Source organism: Equus caballus, chromosome 14, assembly GCF_041296265.1.
Source record: "Equus caballus isolate H_3958 breed thoroughbred chromosome 14, TB-T2T, whole genome shotgun sequence".
In the NCBI taxonomy this organism is placed as follows: domain Eukaryota; kingdom Metazoa; phylum Chordata; class Mammalia; order Perissodactyla; family Equidae; genus Equus; species Equus caballus.
In genome coordinates this window covers 74,904,206-74,919,322 of record NC_091697.1, presented here as the reverse complement: position 1 = coordinate 74,919,322, position 15,117 = coordinate 74,904,206, and the positions used below count along the sequence as shown (strand labels likewise).

General features: G+C 40.1%; 1 protein-coding gene across 2 annotated transcripts; it reads left to right on the top strand.

Moving 5' to 3' along the window:
- The first annotated feature begins 7,786 nt into the window (after positions 1–7,786).
- On the top strand, positions 7,787–12,909 carry SRP19 (signal recognition particle 19). Of its 2 annotated transcripts, XM_023617863.2 has the most exons (5): positions 7,787–8,069; positions 8,651–8,726; positions 10,724–10,795; positions 10,891–11,002; positions 12,378–12,909. In XM_023617863.2, exons 1-5 carry the CDS (start codon positions 8,029–8,031, stop codon positions 12,509–12,511), a joined length of 435 nt encoding a protein of 144 aa, XP_023473631.1. In that variant the 5' UTR covers positions 7,787–8,028; the 3' UTR covers positions 12,512–12,909. The 2 variants fall into 2 exon arrangements, with proteins under 2 accessions (XP_023473631.1, XP_070090549.1); XM_070234448.1 differs by lacking the exon at positions 8,651–8,726 and having other exon boundaries at positions 7,916–8,069.
- Positions 12,910–15,117: the final 2,208 nt, after the last annotated feature.

Genomic DNA, 15,117 nt, shown 5'->3' with positions numbered 1-15,117 from the left:
AAGATGGGCACGGATGTTAGCTCAGGGCCAGTCTTCCTCAGCAAAAAGAGGAGGATTGGCAGATGTTAGCTCAGAGCTAATCTTCCTCGAAAAAAATAAACCAGATTTTACTTATAGTCAACCCTTCCACCCCAAGATACAGGTATGAATCCAATAGAGACTGGATATGGAATGTAGATAAACCTGACTCATAAACACCACGTTGTGCTCTGGATTTTCTCCCTGACAATGGAAGCTCTGTCATTAGGTCAGGTTGGTGTCCCTAACTTTTAGTTATCCTAGGGTAAATTCTCAGTCTTCTGTAGAAATTGACTTCTGACACGGTGGTAGATCATATTTCCAAAGATGGCACACTATCTCCCATTCCACGTGCTTTTTTGCAATGTGAGTCTTCTTTGAATCTGAGCTGCCCCTATGACTGCTTTGACCAATAGAATACAAGACCAAGCATTAAAAAAGCCTGGCAGCTTCCGCTTGGCAATCTGCAGGAAGCCAGCCACCATGGGAGAAGTCCTGAAACTACCATGCTATGTGGAAGTTGTTAAAGAAAAAGTTATTCTGACACTTGTTAAAACAGTAAGGAAGATTTTATTCAAGATTATCGCAATACGGATATGGCACTAGAGGAGCGAGATGGGCGTAACTCCAAATGTAGCAAAGATAGCTGGAGATTTATAACCAAAGAGCAGAGTGAGGGGCTAGGGTGAGGGGATTCTTGTTGAAAGCAGGCCAAAGACTTATCATTAGAGGTGGAGGATGAGGAATTTGATCAGATATCAAGGGTGAGGGGACTCTCACTAAACCTACTGTGATGGTTGATTTTATGTGTCAACTTGACTGGGCTAGGGGCTGCCCATATAGCTGTTAAAACATTATTTCAGGTGTGTCTGCGAGGGTGTTTCTGGAAGACATTAGCATTTGAATAAGCAGACTGAATAAAGAAGATCACCCTCAGCAATGTGGGTGGGCATCCCCCAATCTGTTGAGGGCCTCAATAGAACAAAAAGGTGGAGAAAGGGCAGATTCTCTCTCTCTCTTTTCTTGAGCTGGGACCTCCATCTTCTCCTACCCTCCAATATTGGAGCTCCTGGTTCTCAGATCTTCTAACTCCGGGACTTATCCCATTGGCTCTCCTGGTTCTCAGGCCTTCAGACTCAGACTGAATTATACCATCAGTTTTCCTGGTTCTCCAGCTTGTAGATAGCATATCATGGCATATCTCAGCCTCCATAATGGCATGAGCCAATTCCTATAATAATCTCCTCGTATATCTATATGTAGCCTATTGGTTCTCTCTCTCTGGAGAACCCTGACTAATACAGTTAGCAGGATTCTTGCTAAAACTGGGTTGGGCAGGCAGAAGACAGAACAAGGGCCAAGGTGGATGCCTAGTTGAGACAAGGGCTCAGATGATCCTGTCTAAAGTTTGGTCAAGGAGAGAGTCATTGTTAAAGTCCAGCCTAGCCATATGAAGAAGCCACACCACCTGGAGAGGGAGGTGCCCAGCCAGCCTTCAGCTGTTCCAGCCATCCCAGCTAAGGCAGAAACATGTGAGTAAAGAAGTCATTTTGGACTCTCTACTTCCAGCAGATGCCACGTTCCTGCTGAGCCCTTACCCCAAGTGCAGTTTTGTGAGCAAATAAATGATCGTTGTTGTTTTAAAGCACTAACTTTCAGAGTACTTTGTTACACAGTAATAGACTAGCGAAACACGCAGACCATCCCATTAGTTAACCAAATATACCAAATACACCAAGGCGTGCCTGAATTCCCTGATGGACGCAACTCAGGCTCAGGCTGGGATGGCCCTGCTGTAGCTATATGCAAGTCAGTCTCATCTCTTAGACTTGTGAGAAACTTGAGCAAGCATTATTTTATGGGGCTGGCCCAATGGTGCAGCAGTTAAGTGTGCATGTTCCGCTTCTTGGTGGCCCAGGGTTCGCCAGTTCGAATCCCAGCTGTGGACATGGCACCGCTTGGCAAAAAGCCATGCTGTGGTAGGCGTCCCACATATAAAGTAGAGGAAGATGGGCACAGATGTTAGCTCAGGGCCAGTCTTCCTCAGCAAAAAGAGGAGGATTGGCAGTAGACGTTAGCTCAGGACTACTCTTCCTCAAAAAAACAAACAAACAAAAATAAATAAATAAAATTATTTAAAAAGTTATTTTGTTATTTATATCTATATCCCGAGCACCTCTGAGTATCTGGTACATCGTAGCTTCTCAAAATGTCTTTGTTGGATGCATAAGAGGCCACCAAGTGATCTGTAGCATGGTATCTAATCCACCATTTCTTCCCCTTAACACTTTTTCTGTCAAGGCTCACAGGTCATCTAACTTACATCTCCAGCCGTCTCTTCCCACCCTCAGACACATTTACATCACACCTCTTCTTTAACCCCATTCCTCCTAGTACTTTTAATTCATACTCAACTATCTTGGGAAAATTTCTCTTGCTTACCACGATCTTCTCTTTCCACGTTTGTGAACCCCACTCCTACCCAATAGCCCCAACCAAGATTGATAGGTTGAATTTAATGGCACATCTGTATGAGGAAAAGGAAGACAGTTTGATAGAAATTAGATTTGAAAACAAGTGCCATCATTCTCTAGAGTCCTTTCATCATCTCCACCATTTTCCATGCTCCTTTAATTCAACCTGCTTTTCCACAACATAAGCATTTAAAAACTTTATATTCTGACGTGTCAAAATTTATGGAATACGGCAAAAGTGGTTCTAAGAGGGACGTTTATAGCAATGGAGGCCGACCTCAACAAACAAGAAAAGTCTCAAATAAACAATCTAACAGGGCTGGCTCCGTGGCCGAGTGGTTAAGTTCGTGCACTCCGCTCTGGCGGCCTAGGGTTCGGATCCTGGGCGCAGACATGGCACCGCTCATCAGGCCACGTTGAGGCTGCGTCCCACCTCCCACAACTAGAAGGACCTGCAACTAAGATATACAACTATGTACGGGGGGGGGGGGGGGGGGGGTTGGGGAGATAAAGCAGGAAAAAAAATTAAAAATAATAATAAAAAAAAGATTGGTAGCAGTTGTTAGCCCAGGTGACAATCTTTAAAAAAAATAAAAAATAAATAAATAAATAAATAAAACAATCTAACAGTGCACCTAAAGGAACTAGGAAAAGAAGAACAAACAAAGTCCAAAATCAGTGGAAGGAAGGAAATAATAAAAATCAGAGCAGAGGGGTGGCCTGGTGGTGCAGCAGTTAAGTTCACACTTAATAAAACAATAGAAAAAAAATCAATGAAACTAAGAGTTGGTTCTTTGAAAAGATAAACAAAGTTGACAAACCTTTAGCTAGATTCACCAAGAAAAAAAGAGGGAAGGCTCAAATAAATAAAATCAGAAACAAAAGAGGAGAAATTACAATGGACACCTCAGAAATACAAAAGACTATAAGAGAATACTATGAAAAGCTATATGCCAACAAGTTGGATAATCTAGAAGAAATGAATAAATTCTTAGAATCATACAACCTTCCAAAACTGAATCAAGAAGAAATAGGGAATTTGAACAGACCAATCACCAGTAAAGAGACCAAAAGAGTAATCAAAAACCTCCCCCAAAAAAGTCTAGGACCAGATGGCTTCCCTAGTGAATTCTACCAAATATTCAAAGACTTAATATCCATCCTTCTCATACTCTTCCAAAAAATTCAAGAGGAGGGGAAGCCTCCTAACTCATTCTACAAGACCAACATTACCCTGAAATCAAAACCAGAAAAGGACAACACAAAAAAAGAAAATTACAGGCCAATATCACTAATGAAGATCAATGAAAAAATCCTCAACAAAATACTAGCAAATCGAATACAACAACACATTAAAAAGATCATACACCATGATCAAGTGGGATTTACTCCAGGGATGCAGGGATGGTTCAACATCCACAAATCAATCAATGTGGTACACAGCATTAACAAAATGAAGGGAAAAAAATCACATGATCATCTCAATAGATGCAGAGAAAGCATTTGACAAGATACAGCATCCATTTATAAAAACTCTGAATAAAATAGTATAGAAGGAAAGTACCTCAACATAATAAAGGCCATATATGACAAACCCACAACTAATATCATTCTCAATGGAGAAAAACTGAAAGCTATCCTTCTAAAAACAGGAACTGGACAAGGATGCCCACTTTCACCACTCTTATTTAACATAGTATTGGAAGTCCCAGCCAAGCAATCAGGTGAGAAAAAGAAATAAAAGGGATCCAAATTGGAAAAGAAGAATTGAAACTGTCACTATTCACAGCTGACATGATTTTATATATAAAAACCCCTAAAGTATCCACTAAAAAACTTTTAGAAATAATGAATACAGTAAAGTTGCAGGATACAAAATCAACATACAAAAGTCAGTTGCATTTCTATACACTAACAACGAAGTAGCAGAGAAATTAAGAATACAATTTCATTTACAATTGCAATAAAAAGAATAAAATACCTAGGAATAAATTTAACCAAAGAGGTGAAAGTCCTGTACATTGAAAACTATAAAACATTGTTGAAAGAAATTGAAGAAGCCACAAAGAAATGGAAAGATATTCGTGCTCTTGGATTGGAAGAATTAACATAGTTAAAATGCCCATACTTCCTAAAGCAGCCTACAGATTCAATGCAATTTGTATCAAAGTTCCAAAGACATTTTTCACAGAAACAGAACAAAGAATCCTAAAATTTATATGGAACAACAAAAGACCCCAAATAGCCAAAGAAATCCTGAGAAAAAAAGAACAAAGCTGGAGGCATCACACTCCCTGATTTCAAAATATACTACATAGCTATAGTAATCAAAACAGCATGGAACTGGTACAAAAACAGACACAGAGGTCAATGGAACAGAATCGAGAGCCTAGAAATAAACCCACACATCTATGGACAGCTAATTTTCGACAAGGGAGTGAAGAACATACAATGGAGAAAGGCAAGTCTCTTCAATAAATGGCGGTGGGACAACTGGACAGACACATGCAAAAGAATGAAAGTAGACCATTGTCTTATACCATACACAAAAATTAATTCAAAATGGATTAAAGATTTGAATGTAAGACCTGAAACCATAAAACTCCTAGAAGAAAACATAGGCAGTACGCTTTTCAACATTGGTCTTAGCAGCATTTTTTCAAATACCATGTCTGACCAGGCAAGGGAAACAATAGAAAAAATAAACAAATGAGACTACTTCAAACTGAAAAGCTCTGCACAGCAAAGGAAACCATCAACAAAGTGAAGAAACAACCTAACAACTGTAAGACGATATTTGCAAACCATGTATCTGATAAGGGGTTAATATCCAAAATATATAAAGAACTCATACATCTCAAAAACAACCCAATTAAAAAATGGGCAAAAGATCTGAAGAGATATTTTTCCAAAGAAGATATACAGACGGCCAACAGACACAAGAAAAGATGTTCAATATCACTAATTATTAGGGAAATGCAAATCAACACTACAATGAGATATCACCCCACGCCCGTCAATGCCTATAATTAACAAGACAAGAAATGACAAGTGTTGGAGAGGATGTGGAGAAAGGGAAACCCTCATACACTGCTGGTGGGGATGTAACCTGGTGCAGCGACTAGGGAAACCAGTATGGAGATTTCTCAAAAAGTTAAGAATAGAACTGCCATATGATCCAGCTATTCCTCTGCTGGGTATTTATCCAAAGAACTTGAAAACACGAATGCGAAAAGATACATACACCCGTATGTCCACTGAGGCATTATTCACAGTAGCCAAGAGTTGGAAACAACATAAGTGCCCATCAAAGGACGAATGGATAAAGAAGATGTGGTATATATACACAATGGAATACTACTTAGCTATAAAAAAAAAAAAGATGAAATCTTGCCATTTGCGACAACATGGATGGAGCTGAGTGTGTTATGCTAAGCAAAATAAGTCGGAGAAAGTCAAATACTGGATGATCTCACTTGTGAATAGAAGATAAAAACAACAACAAACAAACAAACACATAGATACAGAGATTGGATTGGTGGTTACCAGAGGGGAAGCGGGGAGGGAGGAGGGTAAAGGAGTGACTGGGCACATATGTATGGTGATGGATGGTAATTACTCTTTGGATGGTGAACATGATGTAGTCTACATAGAAATCAAAATATAATGGGGGCTGGCCCCGTGGCCAAGTGGTTAAGTTCGCGCACTCTGCTGCAGGCGGCCCAGTGTTTCGTCAGTTCGAATCCTGGGCGCAGACATGGCACTGCTCATCAGACCACGCTGAGGCAGCGTCCCACATGCCACAACTAGAAGAACCCACAACGAAGAATACACAACTATGTACCGGGGGGCTTTGGGGAGAAAAAAGAAAAAAGAAAATCTTTAAAAAAAAAAAAAGAAAAAAAAAGAAATCAAAATATAATGATGTACACCTGCAGTTTATATGTTATAAGCCAATGTTACCCCAATTTAAAAAAATAAATAAAAATTAAAACTTTGTATTCAGTTATTGTTCCTTTAATCATCAGTGTAGTAACAATATTGCTGTTTCCCCCTCCCTTTTCTTTGTACTTGTACAATATTTCAACAAGAGTGTAGAGTTAAATAGGAGTTATGAATCTAGCCTTGAATGGCACTCAAAAATATTAGCTCTATTGTTAACTCCCTCAGTGCGTATGAATTAGGAAATGTGACCAGTTTTAATATTGGTCTTTTGGTCTCCAATTACTCACATGGCTCTAAGAACACAACTCCGTGGTAAATAGGCTACTGCATGTATTAAACTTCATACTACCTTGTTCATTTCCCACTTTTTCCATATGTGTATATAAAATGTTGATTTTTTTGAAAAGAAGTATTCGAATTTTGTGATGCAAACAAAGTATGAAAGCAAAGTGCTGAAGCAGGTAAACTACGTACTTTAAAGTCTGGATTCATTTCATCCCTAAATGTTTTTTGTTCATTGCATAAAGCTCTTTTTACAGGAATCATGCACTCTTTAGAAAGAAGTAAGACATTTATTTACATCCGCACCAAACTAACCCGGTACTGAGACCACAAGAAGGTTGAGAGGCAGGAATTGAGGGGATGGAGAAAAGGCAGGGGCTTCCAGTCACACCAGCTGGGCATCTATGCTCAGCCATCACTAATGTGAACGCGCAAATTACCTGACCTCGGTGAGACTCAAGCTTTTCGGGAGACTTTTGTTTGTTGGTTTGTTTGGTTTGTTTTTTCATCTGTAAAAGAAAATACCTATCTTATCTTATCCGGTTTTTTGAAAAGTGCCTTTGTTGGTGTGGAATAAACAGCCGCTACTAAAATAGGAATGAAGGTGTGAGTTGAAGAACGGAAATGCTGAAATAGTGCTTTTGCAATTAACCCAAGGTATGCAGAAATATAGTGAATTTTATGGTAGGAAGTGTTCTTCAGAAGTTTAAAAAGGTGTATAGTCAAATTTCTAACATTGTGGACTGCAAACGGAAAGACAGTGGCAGTAATTTTGCTAGTTCCACGACTATAAATATCCATTTTTATCAAGATGAAAGCAAGCTGCGGGAGCCCTGGCGCGGATAAAGATTAAACACGAGGGCATTTCCTCGCCTGTCCTAACAACCTGCTCGGAACTACACAGATTACCCGCGGGGTGGAGCCCTCGGTTAAGGGCGAAGGTTCCTACCACTATCCAAACTCAGCGTGAAATCAGACGTGAAACAGCTTGAAAATTAAACCCCATTTTTGCGACAGCGCATGCGCAAAACGTCTGGCTTTGGTGAGATCTGCGACGCGAAGAATTTAGACACGTTCGGGATCTTCTCGCGAGAAGAGAGGTCCCAAATGCCACGTCAAAAACTAGAGATACTGGCGCCGAGCGACAGGTGCCGGAACAAACGGACGGTAGCACCCGGCGGACGCGTAGGCGTTTCGGTGGGCAGGACTTCCGCCGGAAGTCGGGGAGGTCTGGGAAGTCTTGGAGGCGAGGTCTGGGCGGTTTCCTCCCTGCAGCTCCGGGGCTGGCGCCGTGCAGGTCCGGGTGGAGATGGCTTGCGCCGCCGCGCGGTCCCCGGCCGACCAGGACAGGTGGGTCCGGAGAAGGGAAGGGGCTTCGGCGAGCCCGCGGTGCTGCGCCGCCTTCCCCAGCCCTGCGAGAGGCTCGCCGGGGAGCTCGGCCCGGGGCTCCCGGAGCGCCCGTTCTTCCGGGAGGCCGGTAGCGCCGGGCGCTTCGCAGGTCCCTGCAGTGCCGACTTTGGGGAGCGCAGTGCTCACCTGGAAGCGCGACAAGGGCTTCGAAGCGCAGAGCGAGAACGCTTCTCCGCGTTCCTCTCCCGTCCCGAAGGGCTCGTCGGGGTTCGTTAGTCCTCGGCGCCGCGGACGCCGTACTGAGATGGCAGAGAGCGGGCCGCCTCGGGAACTTGTGACAGGCAGCTAGTCTACCTGAATCGCCGCGGCATTGTTTTCTCCCTTCCTTTCTTTTTTAAACATTCTCTAGCAAGTGATTTTTTTTTCCTATCAAAGGCAGTAAATTAAGTAAAAAGGAGGCAACTTAGAGAAAAAGAAAATAATATAGGTGTACCGGCAGTCCTGATGTTGATGGAAGAATGAATGAATTTTTGGAAATACCCTCTGCTCTTGGGATACCAGCTGTGCTTTTTCTGTGGCAGGTTCATTTGCATCTATCCTGCTTATTTAAATAACAAGAAGACCATCGCGGAGGGGAGGCGAATCCCCATCAGTAAAGTAAGCGGGCTCCTGGGGGAGGTTGTAATGTTAGGGGCGCAAAGGCTGCTTTTACTTTTTTGCTTTGTTTGGGGCCTGAGGAGAACAGCAGCCAAGAATTTGGGGTGCTTTCCTTAATATTGGTGAAAACAGGCACTAATTTCTGGCTGAAGGAATTTATTAAGTGGTTCTTCATGAGTGTGTGTGTGAAAGAAGTTGGGTTCGGGGATTGTAGCTTTTGCACAGTTTTTTTTTTTAAACCAAGATTATGACGATCTTCCCCTTAATAAAAGAAGCCAAAATTATGGCATTATACAATATAACGTCTGGAACGCAATTGAATTTTTAAACAAGATTTGCAGAAAATTCAGACATACTGAGTTTTATAGTTTTATGCCCATTATCTTCTTTGTTTTGTTTTGTGTTTTTTGAGAGAGGTAAAGTTACTTGAAAACTCACATTTTTTAAAAGTAGGGTGTTATGGTTTTAAAAGACATGATTTCTCCCATGTGCTGTTTGAATAGGAAAACCCAGGTTCTTAGTTGGCATGGTGACTTCAGTTTGGGAAGTGCCTAATGCCAAGTGAAGGGTCTTTGTAGCTTTATATCTTCAAAATTGATGTCATATTCTAATTTTTAGTCATTTACATCTTGTAATCTAATGATAGATTTAAGGTAACTTGGCCTGAAGCAGTGCCTTATTTTTGTGTGATTTAATGTCTCGCATTTTGCTGCTTTAATGTGGAAGGGAAAATACTTTGCTGTCTCAGGGTAAAAGAAGATGTCAAAGCACTGGTTCAGAATAAGCCCTGACATCATGCCACCGTGACAGAGGCCTCTGGGAGCAAGCTCTCAGATAAATATGAGAATGAATTGTTTTTAACTTTATTGATAAATAGCATACATACAGAAACATACATAAATCTTACGTATATATCTTGATTAATTTTCACAGACTGAGTACACATGGGTGTAACCAAGCACCCAAATTAAGAAAACATTGCCAGCACCCAGGAAGATTCCTTTTTGTTCCCTCCCAGTCACTGTCCCCTCCACATATACTCACAAGGATAGCTACTGTCCTGACTTCCAACACCATAGATTATTTTTGCTTGTTCTTGAATTTTATTTAAATGGTATTGTACCCTGTGTACTTTTGCGTCTGTCCTTTTTCACTGAACTTCAAGCTTTTAAAATTTGTCCACATTTTTGAGTATAGTGTGTTAATTCTCCTTGCTCTGTGGCAGGGTTTCTCAATAGCAGCACCATTGACATTTCAAGCCAGATAATTCTTTGTTGTGGGGCTGTCCTGTGCATTTAGGTGGTTCAGCAGCATCCTTGGCCCCTCCCCAGTAGATGCCAGTGCCCTACCCCACCCTAGTTGTGACAATCAAAATGTCTTCAGGCATTGCCAGGTGTCGATCAGGGAGCAGAATTGCCCTGCTGAAAACCACTGCTGTGTAGCATTGCACTGTGTGAATATACCACAGTCCATTCTCTTGTTGATGGATAACTGGGTGGTTTATAGTTTGGGGCTTTTATAAATAGTGCTGCTGTGAGCACTCTTGAACTTGTCTGTTAGTGAGCATATTTTTACATTTTTCTTGGAGCTATACATAGAGGTGGAATTGCACTGTCATGAGGAATGCGTATGTTTAGCTTTAGTAGATACTGCCGAACAACTCTAAAAGTGGTTGTTCTGTAATGGGTGCTTAACCAGGATTCACTGAGCACCCACTGTGTTCCAAGCATCATGCCTGGTGGTGGGGATACTGGTGAACACAAGAGTCTTTGCCTTGGTGCAGTTTATGTTCTGTTGGAGGAGAGTGGACACAGAGGCATGAATCAGTATTATTCCCAGGAATTGTAAAAATTACAATTAAAGCAACTATACCTGATAAGAAAGGAAACCCAGGGTTTTTGGTATGTTTCATTTGTAGTATTTGAAATGATTTACAACAATACAGCATTGTCCACTTAAAGCTAAGCTGTTCAGTGTTCTTGTTTTTAACTGTTCAGGCTGTTGAAAATCCTACAGCTACAGAGATTCAAGATGTATGCTCAGCAGTCGGACTTAATGTATTTCTTGAGGTAAGGTGTGGTTCCTTTTTTGCTATTTTCCATACTCATCTCCTTGATGTAATAACTTTCTTAAAGCCTGTTTGTTATTTTTCTTTTTACGTTAGAGAAATAAAATGTACTCTAGAGAATGGAATCGTGATGCTCAGTACCGGGGCCGAGTCCGGGTCCAGCTCAAGCAGGAAGATGGCAGCCTCTGTCTTGTACAGTTCCCATCACGTAAGCTTTTTTAATGAATGAATAAAGTTTGGGGATAGTTCATTCCTCTACACTGCATAAAGTGTTCTAAAACTGGCCTTTTGAAAGGTAAAAATCATAATTTGCATTTTAGAGATTAGTTTAGAGACGGGACTACTGCTGATGGAGAGAGGTAAATTGTGGTTCTAACTTCCTTTAAGTTAAGGACTTCTTTGAGAATGTGATGAAACCTACTAATCATTTCTTCAAAAAATTGTTTGGGAACATTTTATAAAGCTCTGGAAGTCCAGCATGGTTCCCAGGTTAAGAGTGTAAAATTATTAATTGCCAGTTCACATCCTAGAGGCCTTTGAGGTCTGTTAATAATTTCTACCATTAATAAATCTGAAAAGCCATGCTGAGTGAAAAAAGCAATAACCAAATAAACCTGGACATCAGTATTCCAAAATATTCTGGTATTAGGAAGATGAGTATTTATTTACATGTTATTATTTTCTGAATTTTTATTTCTAAAAAATCTGATTTTCTAAAATGGAGCTACTAATTTTTTTTCTCGACACAATACCCCAAAACTGACAACTTAATTGTTTTTAGTTGAATTAAAATAGATGGGTTTTTATATACCAAAACCTGTCAGGATTGGTAGATATTTCTAAAAACTTAAGATTCTGACTCAAGAGAGACGGGAAGTATATTCCAATGTAATTTTTCTTCTCTTTGACATCTTCCTATACTCTCTCTTAAAAGTCAAAAGACAAAAAAAAAAAACCAAAAAAACCAACTTTTGATTTGACCAGTAAATAAAATAGAAGTAAAAACTATGGTTGAAAAGATGTTGCTTCCTGTTTCCAGTAAGAAAATAGTAAGAAGGTAAAAAGAGAAAAGACTGAGGGGCTTGGTGTGTTGAAAGCAGATACTGGAGCTGGAGGAGGTGGTTGGTGCACGGAGCAGGATGTACGCACGAGTCCTCTGGGCATATGAGTAACATTTTTTGAAGCTTCAGGTCATTGAGTTTTTGTTATAAGACTGAGAGGCCCTGTATTTCCATAGCTAAAGGTACAGTGGTATCCTGTTTCCAGCTGGTTATATTTAGATATCTGCTCCTTTCATCTTCATGCAGTTATTAGGTCCAGGGCCAAACATTTTGTTTCCAGTGAAGTGTTTTAAATTGTGATTTTGTTCATTTAAACATTTTGGCCTTGTTCTCAGTACGTTTTCCCCAGCAAAGGCCTCCACTTGAGTGAGTCATTGTCTTCATAGTCATTTAAATTGTTTTGTTAATCCACCTCATTTTCTTGATGTAGTAATGATTTCTTGAACTTTATGATTTTCAAGTTAATGACCTTTTATGTCTTATTTCTCAAATTATACACTAAGCCTAACTTTCGGTTCCTAGGTAAGTCAGTAATGTTGTATGTAGCAGAAATGATACCTAAACTAAAAACAAGGACACAAAAAACAGGAGGTGGTGACCAAAGTCTTCAGCAAGGAGAAGGAAGTAAAAAAGGAAAAGGAAAGAAGAAGAAGTGACCTGGTGTGAGAATCAAGTCTGTGGTACCTACTGTAAGAGACATGAATGGGGGCCACTAATTTGTATCAGAGAGAAACAAGCTTTTTGTTGGCATCATTTAACTGAACTGTGGACAGTTGTGCCACCCAGCTTCAGCATCAGAGTTGACAGTGAAATAAATGTACATCAAAAGTTTGCATCTAGCTCTTATGCAGTATAAAAGAAAATTTTTTTGCCTTTCAATGCCTTTCTTTGTGGAAGAAAGAAGCCTGTTTTTAAATGGACTCTACCATAACTTACTTGAAATACTATATGTTTGTCCTCTATGTAAACCATGTTTCAGATAAATGAGTTTAGTAAGATGTGAAATAAACATTTTGTTCACCTTTTAAGTTAATGAAATAAAGTTTGAAACTGACTTTTGTAGCTTTTGTTTATGCTGGTAGAGTAGATAATTAGAATAAGATGGGTACTGGAAGCTTAGTGTGAGCCTGGAACCAGAAGAAAGTGATTCAGTCCTCTGAGGTCTATGAACAGCCATATCATATTCTTTTAATCGCTTATTGTAACTGTTCAAATACTAGTTTTTTGACTGGAATGTCCTGGAGTTTAAGCTTTAGATTTGCTTTCTAGGCTTAAGAACACTGTTTTAATTGGAGTTCTTAAATTACCTATGCTTTAGCACCTTGAGATGCACTTTTTTTCAAGAAAATAAATTGGGTTGGTGATTCTGACTTTATTCCAAAGCACTATTTCTGAAAGTGGTAATTTTATATAAAATTTAAGATAATCTCCATTCAGCCATATATTTTGTCTGCTTGAGGAACTGCCTTCTCTAACTCCATATGCTTCTGAAAGGGCTGTTAATTAGAAGACCGCATCCTGACCGCAGGATGTGACCCAAGCCGGGCCAGTGGATTGTTTCTCAGGAATTTAAATCTGGAGTGATGGGAGCAAAGATATCTAATGGTCTATAAATTAAGCTATCCTGATTCTTACTCCTCGAGACCTGGCTTAGCTCTAATGTGAATTCTATGAGCTACCTCATATCCTTCCAGTAAATCCCATTTTCTTTGTTTTTATTGCTTGAGATCAAACACTTCTGTTTGATTACACAATACATGAACCCAGCGTTGAGAGCTTTAAATAGCATTACATACCCAGACTGTATGAAGATGATCCATTAACATGCAGGAAAAAGTATTAAGAATTTCTACTTACTTTTTTCTCTAACAATTTCTGTTAATTTGTTTTATAGTGAATATAATAGTATAACAGTTTATATATTTAACTTACAAATAAATATTGGGGCAGTGTGTGCACAACATGATTCAGGGCAGCCCTCTGGGAAAGTGTATCCCTTAGGAATGTGTTTGGCTGTGTAACAAAACAACAAGGGACATAAGCCGGAGTTAATTTTTTTCGAATAACATGAAATCCTAAGGTTATTATAGGTGTCATTTAAGCTGCTCAGTGATGCCTCTTACTTCTTTCCATTCCACTGTCCAGGGCATATTTCTAACATCCTCCTAATTGTTGTCTCAAGCTTGTAAAAGGGCTGATACAATGCCAGACATCACATCAGGGTTCAAGGCAGAAAGAAATGACAGCTGTGCCAGCCACTTCTATCCCCTCTTAAAAGGAAAGCCAAGAATTTCTCAAAATCCATCCCAGCCAACTTTCACTAATGTGTCTCAGTGTAGAGAACCGTGGCACATGTCAATCTTCAGCTGCAAGGTGGGCTGGGAAAGTGAATATGTAGCTTTTTCAGTCCTGATAGTAGAGGCAGCCAAGAAGAAAGTAGTTGAAAATGGATATTGGGGTAGCCAACTTAAAAGATTTGTCATAGAAAGATGACTGGAGTGCAAAATTGTTTTAGTTATGGGGCAATAAGGATTGTTTAAAAAGGTTTTGAAACTATTGTAACATCGTATTGCTGTTACTTCACATTGTTGCAATTAGTGCATAATTGCACTTTGTCAATCAAGTGAAAAATGGAAGCTTTTTTTTTTTTTAAGATTTTTAATTTTTCCTTTTTCTCCTCAAAGCCCCCCAGTACACAGCTGTGTATTTTTAGTTGTGGGTCTCTCCAGTTGTGGCCTGTGGGATGCTGCCCCAGCATGGCCAGATGAGCAGTGCCATGTCCACGCCCAGGATCCAAACCAGCGAAACCCTGGGCCACCAAAGCAGAGCGCGAACTTGACCACTCGGTCGCGGGGCCGGCCCCTGGCATCTTTTCTAATGAGCAAGATTGAGCATTTATTCATATGTTGAAATGCCATTTGTGTTTATTTCAGTGAATTATATTGACATCCATTGCCCACTTTTTAAGGACTTTATTGTTATTAATATTGTACATAATTTAAAGAGCCAGCTAGTTTTAATAGTTTGTTTTAGGCATTAACTTCCGTCTGTAGAAGGGGATGATTTAGTTTTCTGTACCTTTTTTTTTTTTAAGATTGGCACCTGAGCTAACATCTGTTGCCAATCTTCTTTTCTTTTTCCCTTCTTCTCCCTAAAGCCCCCCAGTACATAGTTGTCTATTCTAGTTGTAGGTCCTTCTGGTTGTGGCATGTGGGATGCCGCCTCAGCATGGCCTGATGAGTGGTGCCATGTCCGCACCCAG